Source organism: Sylvia atricapilla, chromosome 1 (genome assembly GCF_009819655.1).
Source record: "Sylvia atricapilla isolate bSylAtr1 chromosome 1, bSylAtr1.pri, whole genome shotgun sequence".
Taxonomy (NCBI): domain Eukaryota; kingdom Metazoa; phylum Chordata; class Aves; order Passeriformes; family Sylviidae; genus Sylvia; species Sylvia atricapilla.
The window spans coordinates 106450827-106468164 of record NC_089140.1 but is presented as its reverse complement, the minus strand read 5'-3'; the positions used below and the strand labels follow the sequence as shown (position 1 = coordinate 106468164).

At 40.9% G+C, this 17338-nt stretch overlaps 1 protein-coding gene across 11 annotated transcripts in view; it reads left to right on the top strand.

Moving 5' to 3' along the window:
- Window positions 1–17338, top strand: part of ZNF521 (zinc finger protein 521) — a 230707-nt gene that overhangs the window by 193492 nt on the left and 19877 nt on the right. For all 11 annotated transcript variants that reach the window (XM_066330097.1, XM_066330141.1, XM_066330080.1 and 8 more), the window contains 2 exons: window positions 8176–8307; window positions 10994–11109. In XM_066330097.1, the coding sequence (XP_066186194.1) occupies window positions 8176–8307; window positions 10994–11109 (248 nt within the window). The remainder of the gene's footprint in view (window positions 1–8175; window positions 8308–10993; window positions 11110–17338) is intronic.

Sequence of the window (17338 nt, the reverse complement as noted above, 5' to 3'; positions counted from 1 at the left end):
CTATTTGGAAAGCTAATGTTGAGCTGGATCATCTGTCTACAAATAATTCATACCATTCAGGTTATTCCTACTGGTTTAAATTTCTTTTTATATCCCATGGTAAAACTGTTTCCAAAATAAGCTCAATCACATGGGATTTTATTGCAATGATGGAGTGTAACCTTGTAATGTGTGTAGCTATGTGATGCAACACAGACTTTTTTTCTGAACGAATTTTAATACCTTTTTCTGGTGCAGTTACAGACAGGGAGTAGCAAATTATGCATGTCCCATCAGCTGGTGAATAACACTTGCAGAATTCCTGAACTCTCTCCTGGAAGCCAGTTGCCCAGAAAATGCTGTTGTTTGATGGAGAGGAGACTTGCTGTATTTAAGTCGTTCTTAGTTGAGCTGAATACATGACACTTATTAAGAAATAGACCCTGCCAGTTGCCCTTCTTTTATTTTCATCCAGCCTCACTGAAGCCAGACAATTTGTGGCTTTAATAGAACATACAAGGCACATGTGGTAAGAAGAGTTCACTTACAAGCAGCCAAAGTGAGTGCAACCAAGCAAAAAAGTGAACAGTTGGTGAAGTGAAATGCATCCCTTGCTTCAGACAAAAATACAGTGGAATGAAAGATGCAGTAGACTGGCTTTCCCTTAAGCAGATCTAATTTCAAAATCTGTCCCTGGAGAGATGAACTTTTGCTTTAATTGAGGAGGTGGATCCCAGCTCTTTGTCATTCCATCAATCAGCACCCTTTGCTGTAGCTTTAGCAGTACACGGCAGAAGGCTGAAGGATTTATTTCCTGCTTGCTGAATGAAGCTTCCTACCCAGTGCTGCTGGGAGTCAGCGTGGCCTGGCCTCAGCAGCACAGTGCAGATCCTCTTCCTGCTCTGAAGGCCAGTATCCTTCAAGGCAGTGTCATTGCTGGTCCCTGCCTTCCCCTTGAGAGGCTGTAGTTCTTGGTGACTCAAGAGTTTAGGATCATTGCTAGGATCTTGTCATCTTTCCTTGGCATGGGCAGAGTCTTGCCTAAAAATCATTCTGAACAGAAAAAAAAATTAAGGGGAAAGACACTGCTTGGGGTGCAGCATGAATTTTTGAATTTCTTCAGCTAACATCATGATTTTGGTTAAAAGTGGTATTAAGGATAAACACAGACCAGCATGCAGGCATCTGCATGAGCAGTTTGTGGCACAAGAGGGAAGGTGTGCAGTATAACTGTACCTAGAGGGTGAGTGAGGAAGAAGGATATTTCCTTCCCTTGCCTTCCTGTTTCCTAAGTTGTGGTGACTTGCCCTGGACAGTCCAGGAGAAACACAAGTGTACTTCTGTCCTTCCATCCAATCCTCCATCCTGTCCCACCAGGACTGAATCATTAGTTAGGACTTTCTCAAAAACTGTTTTTCTATAACAGGTTGTTCTCATGGCTATAAGTTCCAGCTGTATTCTTCTTTCTGCTGCAAATTCCAACTGTACACTTTGCCTTTACTGTCTCCTCCTTGATCACTATATTCCCATGCTTTTCAGCTTCTAAAATTCACACAGTGGTGGATCATGTTTCTCATTTGAGGGGTCGTGATAATGTTTGAGGAATTGAAAAGGACAGAAGCATTAGTACAACTGGGGAGAAATTATGAACAGGGTGCTGGAGACTTCAGGTACTGCTCCATTTCATCTTCCAGGCTTGGAAGAGCTGTTATTTGTTCCTTAGCCTGTGAAGGTACATGTCATGCACATACTTGCCACTGTAGACCCTAAGACCAGATTTTGAGCAGGAATGAGGTTGTCTGAAGTGACACAGAGAGGCTGATGTGTAGGTGTATGGCCAGTACAATTTAAAAGATGCAGGTAAGCAGAGCACTATCAGCTAGGAAGCATGGATGGCTGTACGCTCTGGAAATTACAGTGTTGTGTGGTGTTTTTTGTCCTTCGCCTGTTTTCCATGTGAGATGCTGTAGCCGAGGGGTTAGCTGTCATCCATGGCATTGCTTCCTTACTCCTCAGATCTCTGGCTTATAAATGTGTGCTGCAAAATTAGCTCAGGGAAGAGTGAAAGCAATGTGAAGAAGGAGAAATTGGTTTAGGGGCATGGTTTGCTGGGTAAAAAAAAAATTACAGAGAAAACACATTGAATGTGGGAGATGTGCATGTTTGAGACCTAAAAAAAAAAATACAGGGCCTGCAGGCTATTTCATTCCTGTGTTGTGTGTGGAGGGCAGAGTTTACATGTCTTCATAGGAGATGCGTTTTACCATGGGCCCAGCCCCGTGATGATTTACCAGGAGCACATCCTCATCCTAGGACCCTTGCCTATAGATTTATTCAGAGTAGAAGGCACAAGGACCCTTCTGGACAATCTCGAGGGTGCATAAGAGAAGGAGTTACTTATAAACTGTTACAAATTGGTGCTGGGTAATGGCTGTAGCGTTGATCAGACAATATAAGAGGGCCCCCAGTGGTTACTCACTTAACAGCTGCATGTAAGTCAGCCAGTGAACATTTGCTTGTAGCTGCTCTAGTTTTGTTTTTATTGAAGAGCAAGAAGCATAAACATGGGACACACAGTCTAGAGGCTGCTTAAAGGGCTCCACTTGTTTAAAGTGTATATTGAAATGTGAGGACCTTCCATGAAATGAATGAGTTGTACCTTGAGTTGGTAACGCAAATTGGGCCAGGTCTTCCAGAGCACTGGCTCTGGGGAAGGTGCAAGTGGGAGCATCCTGCCTGATGCACCAGTTGGTCAGTAACTCTGCAGTACATGGGTAGCCAATACAAAGAGGGTCCCCAAATATGAGTATATGCTCAGCACAAAGACTGATTATATTTGCTTTTGTAGCTGGTTTTCAAGTTAGTTGCTGAGGTAATGGGCTGCACCTCAATTAAAATCTACCTGCCTGCATTGAAACATTTAATATTTGTGCAAATATTAAACATTTATATGAATATTAAATACATTTATCTGGAATTGATTCATGTTTACATTTTCCCACTATCTGAATAAAGATTACAAATGGAAAGCAATTTACTTATGCAGAAATTCTGCATGCATCAAACTTATTTGACTACGAGCAGTGGGTAAACCATTCCCATCCATCTTGCGAGGTCTTAACCATGTCCAAGCTCAAATCCCAACCACGTAAGGGCAACAGTAAGCACCAGTTCTGTGCTGTACAGTGGGTACTTTGTTCTTGCCTTCCTCATGGTGTTGCTGGGCCCATAATGTGAAGGACATGCTGACATGTTTTACGACGTACCACACCAGGGAATGCAGTGCATAGTTTTCTGTTAGATTTGGAAAAGTGCAGGCTTTGTATTAAAGGTCCATTTCTTTTTCATCTCTTCGGCTAACTCATTTGCACCGTAATGTACTTTCCTATTCCTCCTCCTGATACTTGCTGCTTTTATACCTATTTTGCAAGCCATATTTTTAGTCTAATCCATACAGCAGTTGTCTAAAATTCCATGGCATTGCTTATTTCTTACCTATAACTCTTAATAAAAAATAGGGCTGTGCCAACCTATTATATCTTTAATAGAATATTCTAATGGTTATTAAATCAATTGACTCTGAATCTCACTTTAATAAATGAGTCAGACAGTATTTTCCAATTACTGTCAGCCACCACCTTTCCAAAGAGCAGATTATTTTGATTGAATTTTTTAAAGCTGCTCAGCACTTTTTTTTTTTTTACTTTTTTTTTTTTCTGCGTGAGTAAGAGCATAGAGCAGCAGCTCTGTTCTGCAGGGGAGGAGAGCCCTTTGGACTGTATCTGACACTCCATTCCATTTCAGATTTATCCCAAATGGAAACTGAAAATGTGACATTTCACTGGCCCTTTATTTATTAATGATATCATATTTTGCACTTCCATAGCACCTTATCAAATTGTTTGCTAAACATGGAGAGCTAGACAGGGGCCACTGTGTAAACAGAGCCTTTTGCATCCTCTTTCCACATCTGGCACCTTTGCAAGATTTGCCACATCCTGGCTCTTTCATGCCAGTGGAAGATAAAAGGCTGGCCATGCATTTAAATTGTCTAAGGAGAGTGGAGAACAGGGACAAAGCCTTGTTCTCTCATCCTTCCACAGTGCTGTGTGATCCGGGCAAGTTGTGTGTCAAAAAATGTAATCTTAAATCTTTTCAAAGGCAGATGGCAGTGATTCTAAGTCTTCTGAGTATGGTAGATAGTCTTGGACCCTTCTCCTGCTCCACTCTCTTGGTTGTATTAAAAATCTTAAGGGATAGTAATTAGGTCAGCCTGTTAAAGTAGAAATTAAAAATTAGCACCTCTTTTTTAAAAATGGGTAGTCTGAGAAACACAGGCCACACTGTCATGCCCAAGGTGATAAGAGTATGTCAGTGTTGGAGTTTGGAATGGAAGCCAGCACTTCTGCCAATTCTGTACCCTTAGCTGTCTTCCCTAAATGTAAATCATGGCTGGTCTCACATTCTTGATTTCAAGGACTGGAACCTTGCCCTTTGTTCCAAAGATGTAACAGAGCTGGTGATGTGCACAAAATGGTTGAAAACAGTGGGACTTAGGAAAAATATTATTCTGTTAGTTATACAAATGTAGTCTTACTTTAAATATGATCTTTAGAACTTGGAGACTGAAAGCATTTTATTTTTAAGAGAAAGCTTAGATTCTGCACAAATTGATGTCTCTTGCCTGGGGAAGTTTTTTATCTGCCCCAGGCGAGTGGGTGAGGGGATTTTTCAAACCCTGTTTATAAGCCTTTAGGAAAATCATATTTGCAGCATTGAATAATCAAAGTGATTTTGATGTTTGTGACCAGGAGATCACCTTGGATCTGAGTAATATGAGAAATACAATAAGAGTCACATTTAATGGGGTTCAGTTCTTCTTGAACAAGTACAATTTCTGTGTAATTAAAATTAGTTTTGCTTAAGCATCAGGAGTGCATGTCTTTCCTCCTACTTTTTTTTCTTCATCAACTAAGGTAATGGAAAGACAAAAAAATAAAAAAGCCTTCTCCGTTTTCTGTAGCGTCATATAAAAATACTTCTTTTTCGTAAGTCTTTCTTCCTTGGAATGTTTGAAGAACTCCTGTTCTGTGTTCCCATGCTCAAGGATGATTATCATGGTTCATTTACACTTTGCTAACAGTAACTCTATGATTTGAGAATTGTCATCTATTATCTTCACCTTGATTTGTGGAAGATCCTGAGATGGAGCTCCCTTTGTCCTAATTGCTTTGACTGTGTGTATCAGCACAAGCAGGTTGATGGAGAAACTTCACCTTACAGGCTTCCTATCCTGTAACTGCCCATTTTGGGGAACTTTCACCATCTCCAGAACTATCTGATCAGTAATGGCCACGGCAAAGATGTGCATATATGTGTGTGTCTGTACAGTCCTCATAACTAATTAGCAAGTTCAGGAAAGAAGAGGCATTTATATAAAATTTGTTGAGCCCTCCTCCTCTTTTCAGGATGCTATTTTGCAGCTTTGCCTGCAGCTGTAGGTTGCTGCCTGTTGAAAGAACACAGCTTACAACTTACCTTGGAGGATGTGTCTGTGTCTCTTAGATCTACAGACTGGAGTATGCCAGGTTCTTTCCCTTCACACTCCCTTTGGTGCTGTTTGCATGGGCTGTACTTGTCCTTTCTCAGCAGTAGCAAAGGCAGAACACACTGGAAGGGTTTGTCAGTGATGGTGGAAAATGCCAAATCCCAGGCAACTCTTGATAATCCACTAAAATTTTCTCTGCTAGTGAAGTAGTTAGCATATATTTGATAAATAGTTTTTAATTTTTTTATGAAGAGTTACAAAAGGCGTCACTTACAAGATAAGAAAGTGTCACCCAGCCTTAAGCTTCCCCTGGGAGTCTTTTGTGAAGGATATTATCAGCCATTGTACCTGACTACCAGTGTATATGACTGGGTGGGACGTGTACCTCAGCAGCCTGCACTCTGTTGCTGCCATATTCTAGTCTCTCCAGAGAGGCCATGGTGCCAAAACAGCTGAGATTGACCTGAGCCTTTGAGTTTGTGTTCACAGCTGTCCTCAGTAGATCCAGCTATAAATTGGTGCTTGGTCAGGCAGGCTGGGAGTCAAGTTCTTCTGTCTCATGTAGGTAACAGAGACAGGCGCTTCAGCAGCAACAGTCTGTGGGCAGGGAATTGCCAGGACCACCAACATTTTTCAGCTGACAGTCAGAGCAAGCCTTCCATTTCACACCCTCTAAAAGCTCTACAGCATGTAGAGGTATGTGACGATGCAGAGCGACACAGAGTCCCCAGGCAGGTGCAAAGGAGAGCTGCTTTATTGCAAAAACCAGGCCTTTTTAAGCAGTTAACCAGTTATCAGTTTACATAGTTTTAAGGCACAACAAGCCCAAGTCAGCCAACCACCACAGACCACCATGTGGATATGCAGCAGTCACACAGCACGTCTTTCACGTCTCCCACATCGCTCTACCCCTCTCCCAGCTGAGTCGCTCTTCCATAGTTCCCTTCTACTGAGCCTAAGTAGCAGGGCTGAGCCATGATTTTACAGGGGTAACAAGCCCCTTATTTTATGAGGCTTTACCTATGGGCAGCAGAGGTAGTCAGGAAAATTGAATACTGCTTTCAGGAAGGATTGGGTAGAAAAGGAAAGTAAGTTTGAAGTTTGCTGTGTCTGCATGGGAATGATGTCATTTTTTCTTTGTTGGGTTTCATCTGTTGCTTTTCATTGTGAAGAGCTCTGACACCTCATAGAAACCACAGAACAGTGATTTTCAGTAGTCCCAGCAGCAGAATGGCCACCACCACCTGGCTTAGCTCACACTGTCTAATTCCCCCTCTTTGGCTAAAGATGCGTAAAGACTTATGCAAAGGCTAAATTTAGTGTTTGGACTAACAAGAAGTGAAAGCTGGGAGCTACCACTGACATTCTTTGCAATTCCTATAAGAGTCATTTGGGGCAGGAATGTGCCCCCACTCTGCTGCAGAAGTACCATGTTGTATTCCCTTTACGCCAGTGGGAAGGATTGCTGTGTGGGATGCAAACCATTGTCTGTGCTCTCACCATCCTTTGCGAATGCCCGTCACCAGAGTCACCAATTGTCACTGCAGGCAGCACTGCGTCTGGTGGGAGGTTGGCAGCCTGGCATTTAGGTGTTCAGCACAGGTAGAGGATTCTCCTGAGTCACTCCTTCCCAACTGAGCGTTGGCAGGGAGCTTTGCCAGCCACCAAGCACTCCATTCCCACTTGCTTTTTAATAATCAGATACAGTATTTACCTGTGAGATCAATGCTACTCGTGTAGCACACGGGTGACATACAGAAGGACCTTTTCTAAGCGGCGCTGTGGGAATTGAGGCCTCTGCAGCAGGGCTGGAAGCCACTTCTTACCTAGCAACTGTTTCTAAGTAGGACAGTCACTGACTGCCCTCATGGAGGAGTGGATGAATCCTGCAGCACCCTCAGGAAGGGAACCTGGTGCCAGGCACCAGCCGGCCTTGGAGGACAATGGGAGGAAGCAGAGGAACAAGCGGCCAGGAGCGGGAAGGGCTTTAAAGCCACAGGACGTGGACGAGAAAGCAGTGTCAGAAGGCAGATGGGGACTTTTCTGGGCTGCTCAGAGGAGAAATGCAAATAAAGAGGGGGAAAAAAACAGGATTGTCAGAAAGAGGGGTTTGAAATCCTGAAGCTTGCGAAAGGTTTTGTGTATGCCCACGGGACTGGGAATGTGGAGTAGGAGTGATGTGAGGGTATAAGCTACCCACCCTTCTCAAGCTGGTTACAAGAAACTCCACCTCAACCAGAGTGCCAAAAACAGGATTCACAGTTCTTACCCATGGTAGACAGGATGTTATGTGATCAGCATTAAATTCCTCACGTGCTGTTTTGCAAACGTACTTGATTGTGACTGGGTGGCTCTGCTAAGAAATTATGTTTCAGGTCATAGTCATCATTTCCTACTAAAGGCTAATGCTCTGCATTCCTGGCTAATGCTGATTGTAAGTGGAAAATCTGTGCTTTTAATGCCCAGTCAAGCTCTGGATATTCTGAAGCATTCTGGGTAAGAGAACACTTCAGCAGTCATAGGTGCTGAGGGGCATCCGGTTTCCTGAGCTTAGGAAAACAAAAAGCCACTCCAGTTCACAGATTGTTTTGGACTTTCTCTTTGTGAGGGTGGTGTGAATTTCAATTTTCCTTTGATTTCTCCTGCAGATGAAGGACTGAACCATGAATGCAAACTCTGCAATCAGACATTCGACTCTCCTGCCAAACTTCAGTGTCACCTGATAGAGCACAGCTTTGAAGGAATGGGGGGCACCTTCAAATGTCCAGTATGCTTTACAGGTAGGAGCCCATCACTGCTTGTCCCAGTCATGCCCTTAGCTTGACCTTGCAGAACAACCAGAAAAAATGTGTCATGTGCTGGCTTTAGGTCAGTTTTAGGAGGAAACAATACATTTTGCTCATTAGTAATATTGGTTAGAAATCGTTTAGAAAGCTGAGCTCCTTGGAAGGTCAGTCATCCATCTGTAAGAAGTGCATTTCAAGCTCTTCTATCAGAAGTTTGAGGTTTTTATAATTACAGAAGTGATAGTCTGTTATCTTCCATGGTATCACGTTCGTTACTTCCATGTTTCAAACTTGCCAAGGTTAAAACTGTCCGTAAATTCGTGCTTTAAAGCTACAGATGCTTCATCTAAACCAATAAAACTCAGAGCAGAACTTGGCCCCAGTTCCCAGGCATGGCCTGTGCAGCAGCATTCTCCTCTGATGGGGTAAGAAAGCCCACATGTGTGTGTTTGTTGGCTTGTGGTGAGAAGAAACACCCTTGTAAATGTGCTTTAGAAAGCAAACCATGCTGTATTGCCACAAGTCAAGTTCTGCTCTCCCCTGACACAAGTCCAAGTGTGGAATAATCCTCCCCAAGTCACTGGTGTTATTCAGTAGTAAAACCCAAGTGAGAAAATAACTTGACCCAGTAGGGCTAAGCACTGCAGTGTTTGGGCCATAATGAAGAACAGAAAAAGGCTGTTGTTGGAAATGAAAACACATTAAAAGGGTGCCTACTGAGTTGTTGTGAGTTTTTTTAAGGACTTCTTAATGGAACATTTCATAAAATGATAACCTAAAACACGAGTGTTAATATGTAGCTTGCATTCCCAATTTTGCTTTAAAAGATGAAAATCAAAGATAATCACAAACATGACAAAACACACTTTGGGTATTCACACATCAATGGCATGCTAATTCTGGAAGCCATTCAAGGTTTCTGTTTTCCATTAATAGAAGTGAAGGATTTTCATTGATAAGCAAATAGACCTTTTAATACCTTCATTTTACTTCCCTTTGTTTGGCAGCTCCACACCCAGTGAAACCTAAGCAAGTGCTACTGAGGAAAATTAAATTTGAATTTTTCATCTTTCAGATACAGTGGCTGGTGATGATTATTACCTCACTGTGTTCAGGTTTCGCACATTTCTATGGGTTATAAAATTAAAAAATAAATAGTTCCTCTTCAGTGCACAGCTTGTCTGAGCATGGGTAGTATCACCACAAATGGTTTGTCTGTTAAGTGTTTGTGTTCAATAATTCTTTCAGTTGGGCATTTCTTCAAGTTTTTCTTTTTACTACTGATTCTACTAATTTGTTTTCCTTGCTTTTGTTTACACATTATGGTGTGATCTTTTTTAGTGTAATGTCACGGATCTTCAGTTTCCAAGTTTGGGGTGTTGTAAATGCAACATAAAAACTTGCATATGTAAAGAATACCCACTGAGGGTTCTCCATGGGACCAAGACCCCTGATAAAACTAATCCTTTAGTTTCTAAGCCAGTAGCCTTGTAAAATGTGTTAAAGAGTATGGAGATAAGTCGATTCCGATCTGTGCAAAATACTTCTTGATTTTTGCTGATGGGGTAAATAGACAGTGAGCATTAATCACAAACAATGATGCTTTATTAGCAATATGCCATTAAATTACTTCAGCACATCTTGCTAGAATATTAAAAAGAAGTAAAACTCACCAATATAAGTTTTATATGGAAAATGGAATCTGATCTTTTTTTTTTTCCAGGATAATGAGAAATGTGATTAAAATGTATGACTCAGAAGAACAATATTCTGATGTTTTTGTTGCCTTGCAATTAGAATAATTTTAATGATTAGGAGTGGAGTCAAAGTCAAATGCCAGCATCTTTAATAAATCCTTTCGTTGCCTATACAGATTAATATTGTAGATGCAAACTTTTTTAGGTCACAGTGCACCAGGCATCCATCAGAAGTCAGTGCTGCCAACCCAAACACTGCCTCTGGCATATACAATTTAATTATTAATAGTATGTCTCCTAGGTAAACTGTTACACAGTCTTAGGGCCTTGTTTTGTAGTCATTAAAATTGAACATGTTTATATTATTGAAACCCTTGCATTCAGTGTGTAGGCAGAGTTGATCTTAAAGTATCCAAAGAGAATTTACCTGCGGTTCTGTTTCGCATTTATAGACATTGCCCCAGTATAGCTGTGGGATATAATTTTTAGCATTAACACATTTAAATACAGAGCTGTTTGTTAGTTTTAATTTTAGGCACACAGAGTAAACAGGACTTTGGCATCTGTGCTTTTCAGACCTGTTGGTTGCTAGGAAATAAGTTTGGTGTGTGTTCAATGAAAGTGCAGCAAGCATGAAGAAATAACTCTGGACAGGAAATGTCATTTTATACTTGAAATCTTCATTGGTTGTCCTGAAAGGGTCTCTTTTTTTTTTTTTTTTTTTCTTCTCTTGGTCAATTGTTGGGTTTTTTTCCTTACACCAGGGATTTGTTTCAATTTATTTGTCTTAGAAGACACATCACACTTTATAGATAAATTATATTCATTGGTATACATTATAGCAACACTGTTAGGTGAAATCTGAATGCACTTGCCAAATTTTAAGTCCTGGAATTGCTCAATGTTATTGAGAGATGGTTTAAAAAAATTCTTCACTTATGATATGAAATAATGAAAAGCTTGTTCTCTGTCTCGTATTTCAGTGTTTGTCCAAGCAAACAAGTTGCAGCAGCATATTTTCTCAGCCCATGGACAAGAGGACAAGATATATGACTGCACACAGTGTCCACAGAAGTTCTTCTTCCAAACAGAGCTGCAGGTACCACACTTGTTACCTGGGGGTTATAATAGCATTATGTATTTGATAGCTAAGTTCAAAGCTGTACTTGCCATGACCTCCTTTGATACTTGCTTATCATCAGGATGGGAATTAGAGAAGGTCAAGAGAAATTGCAGGTGATTCAACCCATGCTGCTTCAAAAAGGCACTGGCAGAAAGCCACCTGGTACAGAGCTGCATTTCAGGATTCTTGCACTGTAGGTTGTTGCAGCTCAAGGTATTCTCTAGGAGAGAGAAATGGGCATCCTACTTTTCTGCTTGATGGCCATAAAATGTTTAGGAAACCAATGAAATGGAAAATAAATGTATTCTTTTGTCTTTAAATGTGAAAAGCTATGCACTGAAGTAGGAGTGTAGTGATGGCAGACAGGAGAAATAGACAGAATTTCTCTTTTGACTTGATGGGAAGTAAAAATAGGGTCAAATGAGTATCTTTTTGTGGGCCATTGTCCAATTTGTAATGATACTGTTTATTAATGGTAAACAAAATGACAAGAGAGAGGAAAGTAGCGAGGGAAGGAGGGAGGAAGGAAGGATGGAAGGAGGGAAGGAGGTGCAGGTATGCAAAAGACAGTTATGAAAAGAAACAGGAAAACAAGGTAAAAATTACTTTAATCAATAGAACTACAACTGTGTTTTAGAAAGCAGAATAGATAACTGAATTATGAAGAACCAAAGCACACTGTATTTATGATGTGCCCAGTCACCTCCTAATAAGTCTATCCCACCTAAAATATTTCACAATACATGGGCTCCCAAGAAGCTGCCTTCATTTTTTTTTTTTGTTTTAATAAACTAACCACATGTTTTTCCCCTCAAAATTTATTCCTGCCCAAGACTAAGGAAAAGATTTTGGTCTTTCTGTCTATGCCTCATTCATTGAAACTTCAACATGACTGAAGCACCTGGTTTTCTACTGAAGGGCACAAAAGGGTATCACTACAGAGAGAAACTCTGTTCTGCATGGGCTAGGTGACAGTGTGTTGGTAGTTCCATGCTGCAGAAGGCTTTTACTAGAACCCATCTCCACATCCTTAGTGACAGCCTCTCTCTTGGCTTACTTACACTTGCAAAAAGGAAGAGGTATTCATTTACATATACACTTAATTCATTATGTTTATTATTAATTAACTTGGATAGACCTACCTCAGTGGAGAATGCTTTATGTTTAAAAAAAAAAAATGCAGTGCCACCATGCCATTTGCAACTATTTCTTGGGATCACTGTCTTTCTGCTCTTACCTCCAGTTACCTACCCAGGCCAATGAAAGGGCAGCAAAGCACTCAGGCAGAGCAGTAGGTACCAAGCTTTGGGGTCTGCTTTTGCTGAAAATACATGAATCTCCAGCCCACTCTCATTTAAAACCTATTCTAGGAGGCAATGCTTTGTTCAGGCTATCTACCACCTAAAGCAGTGGAATCTTTGATGCTTCCCTATGCTTTCACATTGCCGTGGTTTGTGTTGGGGCTTGCAGCTGTATGTTTATTCTATCAAGAGCAGTTCCTTACTTTTTGAATAAAATGTGCATCTAACGTGCTTGTCCCATGCACAGAACATACTGATCATGTCAGATTAGAAGGCAGGGTCACCACTCCGTGGTTGTAGGGAAGGCAGGGTGGAAACATGAGCAAAGTAGAGCAGGGTAGAGTGCAATAGCATAGAAATCCTATCCATATGTATGGTACAGCTGATAGTTTAGGGGAACAAATTCAAGCATACAGAAAATACATGCATTGTAATGGTGCTTAATTTGGTGTTTGGCCCACTGTGATTCTTCACTTAACATTTTCTGGCTAAGAATAAACTATAGGAACTTAAGAATCCCCTCATAATATGTTCATCTCACCTTCTCAATGCAAAAATCAAGTAGGACTCCCTTTAGAAGTTTCCATTATTTCACTCCAGACAGTTGCTAGGAATGCAACACAATCCCACAGGACCACATTCCGGTGAGAACAGAGGACAAATGAGCAGTCCTGAAAATCAAACCTTCAATGTGTTGCTCAACCTTCAAGTTTAAATAATGAAATTTTACAGGAATTTGCTCTTTGTTTTAAGATCCTTTTGACACTTCATTTGTGCTCTGTACCCTGCCTTTAAACACCTTTTTGCTTAATAGCTACAGAACTAGCTTTAAACTTCTTTAGATACTACCTGCGTGTGAAGGAAGGAAATTAAAACCTTCTGTAACAGAAGTTTATGCTTTAAGAGTGTTTCAAGTTGTGAATTTTTGTACATATGTGTTTAAAAAGCTATACTGTGTATTTATACTTCTGAAATGGACTTGAAAATGTGTGTCCTTAACAATGTTTATTCTTTAGAAAAGAAGGCTTTTAATAAGACAAGCTTAAAACAATAAGGGCTTTTCTGAAATAGGCTTGTGCAATCTCCAAGTATCAGATAAGGAAGCTGAAAGGTAGATGCATTTCTAGGGTGCCTAGATATCCCCCAAAAGATGAAAATCTTCTAACTGAACACCTGGACCATTCAGTTCTCTGTAGAAGGTGGATATAACTAAAACTGTTCTCCATCCATTATTCATAATACTGAATTTTTAATTGATAAGGAAGTAAATAAACTTATCACTAGCTTATTATTGAATTTTCATTAAATTATAGTGAAGGAATTTGTACATATTAAGACTTTTTTTTCCTGCCCACATGCTGTTTCCAGTGCCTGCTCCTTTTTGCCTTAGTCTTATTGGACATAGTCTTAGATGTTTACTCTGGTGTTTGTGCTTCTCTTGTCTCTGATGAGGAGTAACCATTTCTTTCCTATTTCCAGTGCTACTATTAATTCCACAGAATCAGAATGATTTGGGTTGGAAGGGACATTAAAGATTATCTGGTTCCAACCCCCTGCCATGGGCAGGGACAGCTTCCACAAGACCAGGTTGCTCAAAGCCCCATCCAACCTGGCCTTGAACACTTCCAGGGACACAACATATTGTGTTTGTGGGGAGGAATGAGGTACCCTTATGGGGTGTTACCCTGAGTGAATGAATGAATTTGCTTTGATTTTATGCAGATGTTGCTGGATCAGAGAGGTACTGATATCCAATAGAACTGGTGAATAATTGTACTTTTTTTTCAGTGTTTTATCAGTGATGATAGTTAGTTTTCAGTGTGATGCTAGCCAAGATTACCCAGTACAAAATGCTAGCCATTTTGCCCAGTACAAAAATTATTTCTTTTTGGTGAATTAGGACATTTCCTTAACTTCTTGTGACTAATAATTAGTTGCCCCTGGGGTAGTTAAGTGTCCCCACGTTAGAAACATGAAAACTAGGGCAAGAAATAATTGGATCAGCAGTTGCTTCTCATCCTGTTCAAAAGGGACCTGGCCTCAGTGATTCACGCCCTTGCTGCTTCCATCTGGACTCCATCAGCACAGAATACCTGGGCATGAAGCCATCAGCCTGTAGGACGTTCCAGCTAATACAGAGAGCTGCAGCACTGGCCCTCAGTAGCAAAGGAGACCAGGAACATATTCAATCAGCTCTCTTGCTATCTATACTGCTTTCCTACATGTCTGTCCAGTTGTGTTCTAAGACTCAGTCCTTAATCTTCTTGGTGGACTGGATCAAGGACATCTCAGAGATGACCTGAGAAGTTCTTCCCATTTGGAAACAATGTGGTAGTTGACAAAGTTCTGCTTTGTGAGCGTTTCTATCAAAGAGCTGAAGATTTTTGCTCAGGAGCTGGAAGTTCCTCACAGACTGGCCTGTGAGAGCATGGAACAAACTTCCACAGTTAAGTGTGACAACAGATGTCCTCAACTCATGCTTTTAAATGCAGGATGCACCTACATATACCAAAGGCTACATATACAAACATATACCTGTATGTAGATTTCTAAACCTTCCCCAAAATCCCAACCCACAGCAACGTGGCTCTACCAAAACAAAATACACAGCTCCTTCCCCAGGGAAAGGATGAAAGAAAGAATGAAGCACTCATAGCAGATGTTACTCATGTCGCTTCAAACAGCAGGAGAACATTCTTAGCTTCCAGTACAAGCCACTGAAACAAAGCAGGACAGAGGCAGTATAGAAGAGTATGTGGAAGTTTAATGTAGCTTAATGTGGATCTTCCTCTGGATTCCCAGTTTAACAATTTTCTTGTTCCAATTCCACTGTTGAAACTAATCTTCTAGTTTCTTCCTCACTTCTTTTAAGGGTTAAACTTTCCAAAGATCTCAGCATCGAAAAATGCTCCCAAAAACTCATCATTTTAAAACAGCCTTTAAAATACCCTTGACCTGAGCTGGAGCAGAACTAAGCAAGCTCTAGGCTATTTCAAGAACTAAAGGCTTGACTGAGACCTTGAGTGGAGACAGTGGCAGAGCTGGGATTCAAACACTGTGTTCTCTCATTTGGGGGTCAGCTAGAGAAAACTGCTAATTAACCTGGGCTTGGGTTGTCTCCTTGTGGCAGAGGCCTTCTGGGGCCAGCTGGGAAAGAGGTTGGTGTAGGAATAGCATCAGCCATAGCAGCAGTGGCACAGCTACCTCCATCTAGGATTGTTTTGCCAAGGCCCCCACAGTAGTTGAGTCTGTGTGCCATAGAGGTCCCAACAGCAGGGGAGACTGTGAATAATTTATGCTCTTTACACAAAAACAGGCACAAAACTTTCAAACCTGCAGGATGTTTTCTTCGCAAAGAAAAGGCCTCAAAACATTTTTTTTTTAAGTGAAATTGGAGATTAGTTTTGGCATTTCTAGGTCCCCAAGCTCTTAGGGTGAAGAGTGGAACATAGATGCTGGCTTTCTAGGCCCCAAAGGCCAGGAGTCAGCAGGGAATAACTTTGTCAGCTCTTCTCAAAAAGAAGCCTACCTGGAATCCAATTAACAGTCAAAGCTTTAGGCCAGCATTTTCAAACTCAGTGGCCTATTTCTGAGAGGGTGCTGAGCACCTCCGGCTGCAGATAAGGCCAGGGCAAGATGCTGGTGCTGAGTACATCAGGAAATCAGGTCAAAAATGCCTGAAGTTAGGAGCCTTGATAAAAGCATAGGTGATGAGGAGCCATAGCCTCGTTTAAAGTTTCAACAAAAAGACTTTTGATGCGTAAATACAGGCATCACATTCATTCATGTTGGCCCTAGTCCTTCGCAGGCACTCGGGTTGCTTTTCTCAGAGCAAATGCCTACGAGTCAGAAGAGCTGGATTCATTTGTCAGGTCAGGTACTAACTTGCTCCACATAACCAAGCACATTCTCCATCTTGTGAGTGAGGATGATGATAATAATATGTGTTCCAGAAGTCGTAAATAATGTTTGTGTTTTAGGGGGCTACACTGAGCTGCGTGCCTTGCAAGTTTTCTTGTATTCCTGAGCCTTTACTGTGCATTCTGTTTCAGACAGATGTGTGTGCACCAGTATGTGCATTGAGTATCTTTCCATGTCTTTCAAGATTTAAAAAATTCAGACTTGTGTTCCTGAGATTTGAGACTTTTTCCCCCTAGAAGGCAGAATTATTTTCTTTGCAAATTTTCTCAAAAAGGCAATCAAGAGAAGCATGGTGGAGGCACTCATGCATTAGCTCTTTAAGGACATACCCTCTAAGTGTTTCGCCTGCAAGTCTTTTACTTCAATGTCAAACAAAGTTTAAATACAAAAAGAAATTCTTTGAATTCCCTTCCAGTGCCCCTTCCCTCCTGGGGATTGAGGGGTGTTATGGCCACATTAGGTTTTCATGCAGTAATTCTTTTCTAAATAAGAAATTTCCAGGTTTGGAGCTTGTGAGTTCACCCGCCTTTGATTGGCCTATTCAAATGTAAACACTCCCTGTGGGTACTTCATTAGTTCATGAATATTTATAGCACATTGCAAAGCCCACCAAGCCCAAAGTGCCAGAATTTTTCAGGGTCCATTTTGATTTCACTAAATAGTGCTTGTCAAAGATGAGCTTAGTATTAATGTGTCTTATTTGTGTCCACATAATTCATCTATGTGTAACTCTAATACCATACTGTGAAATTTTCTACACTTTTTCCTGGAAATAAGCAGGAAACAATGTGTTCAAAACATCCCTTATACATGCCCTGTGAGAACACTCCTTAAATTTCAGGAGCAATTCAATGACAATTACGGGTTGATTTTTTCAGATGCTTGAGTAATATTATTGGTGAAAACACAGAATTAATAGGCAAAGACGGTACAGCACTTAAGTAATGGATATTACATTTAAATACACATCTTAATTTAGAAAA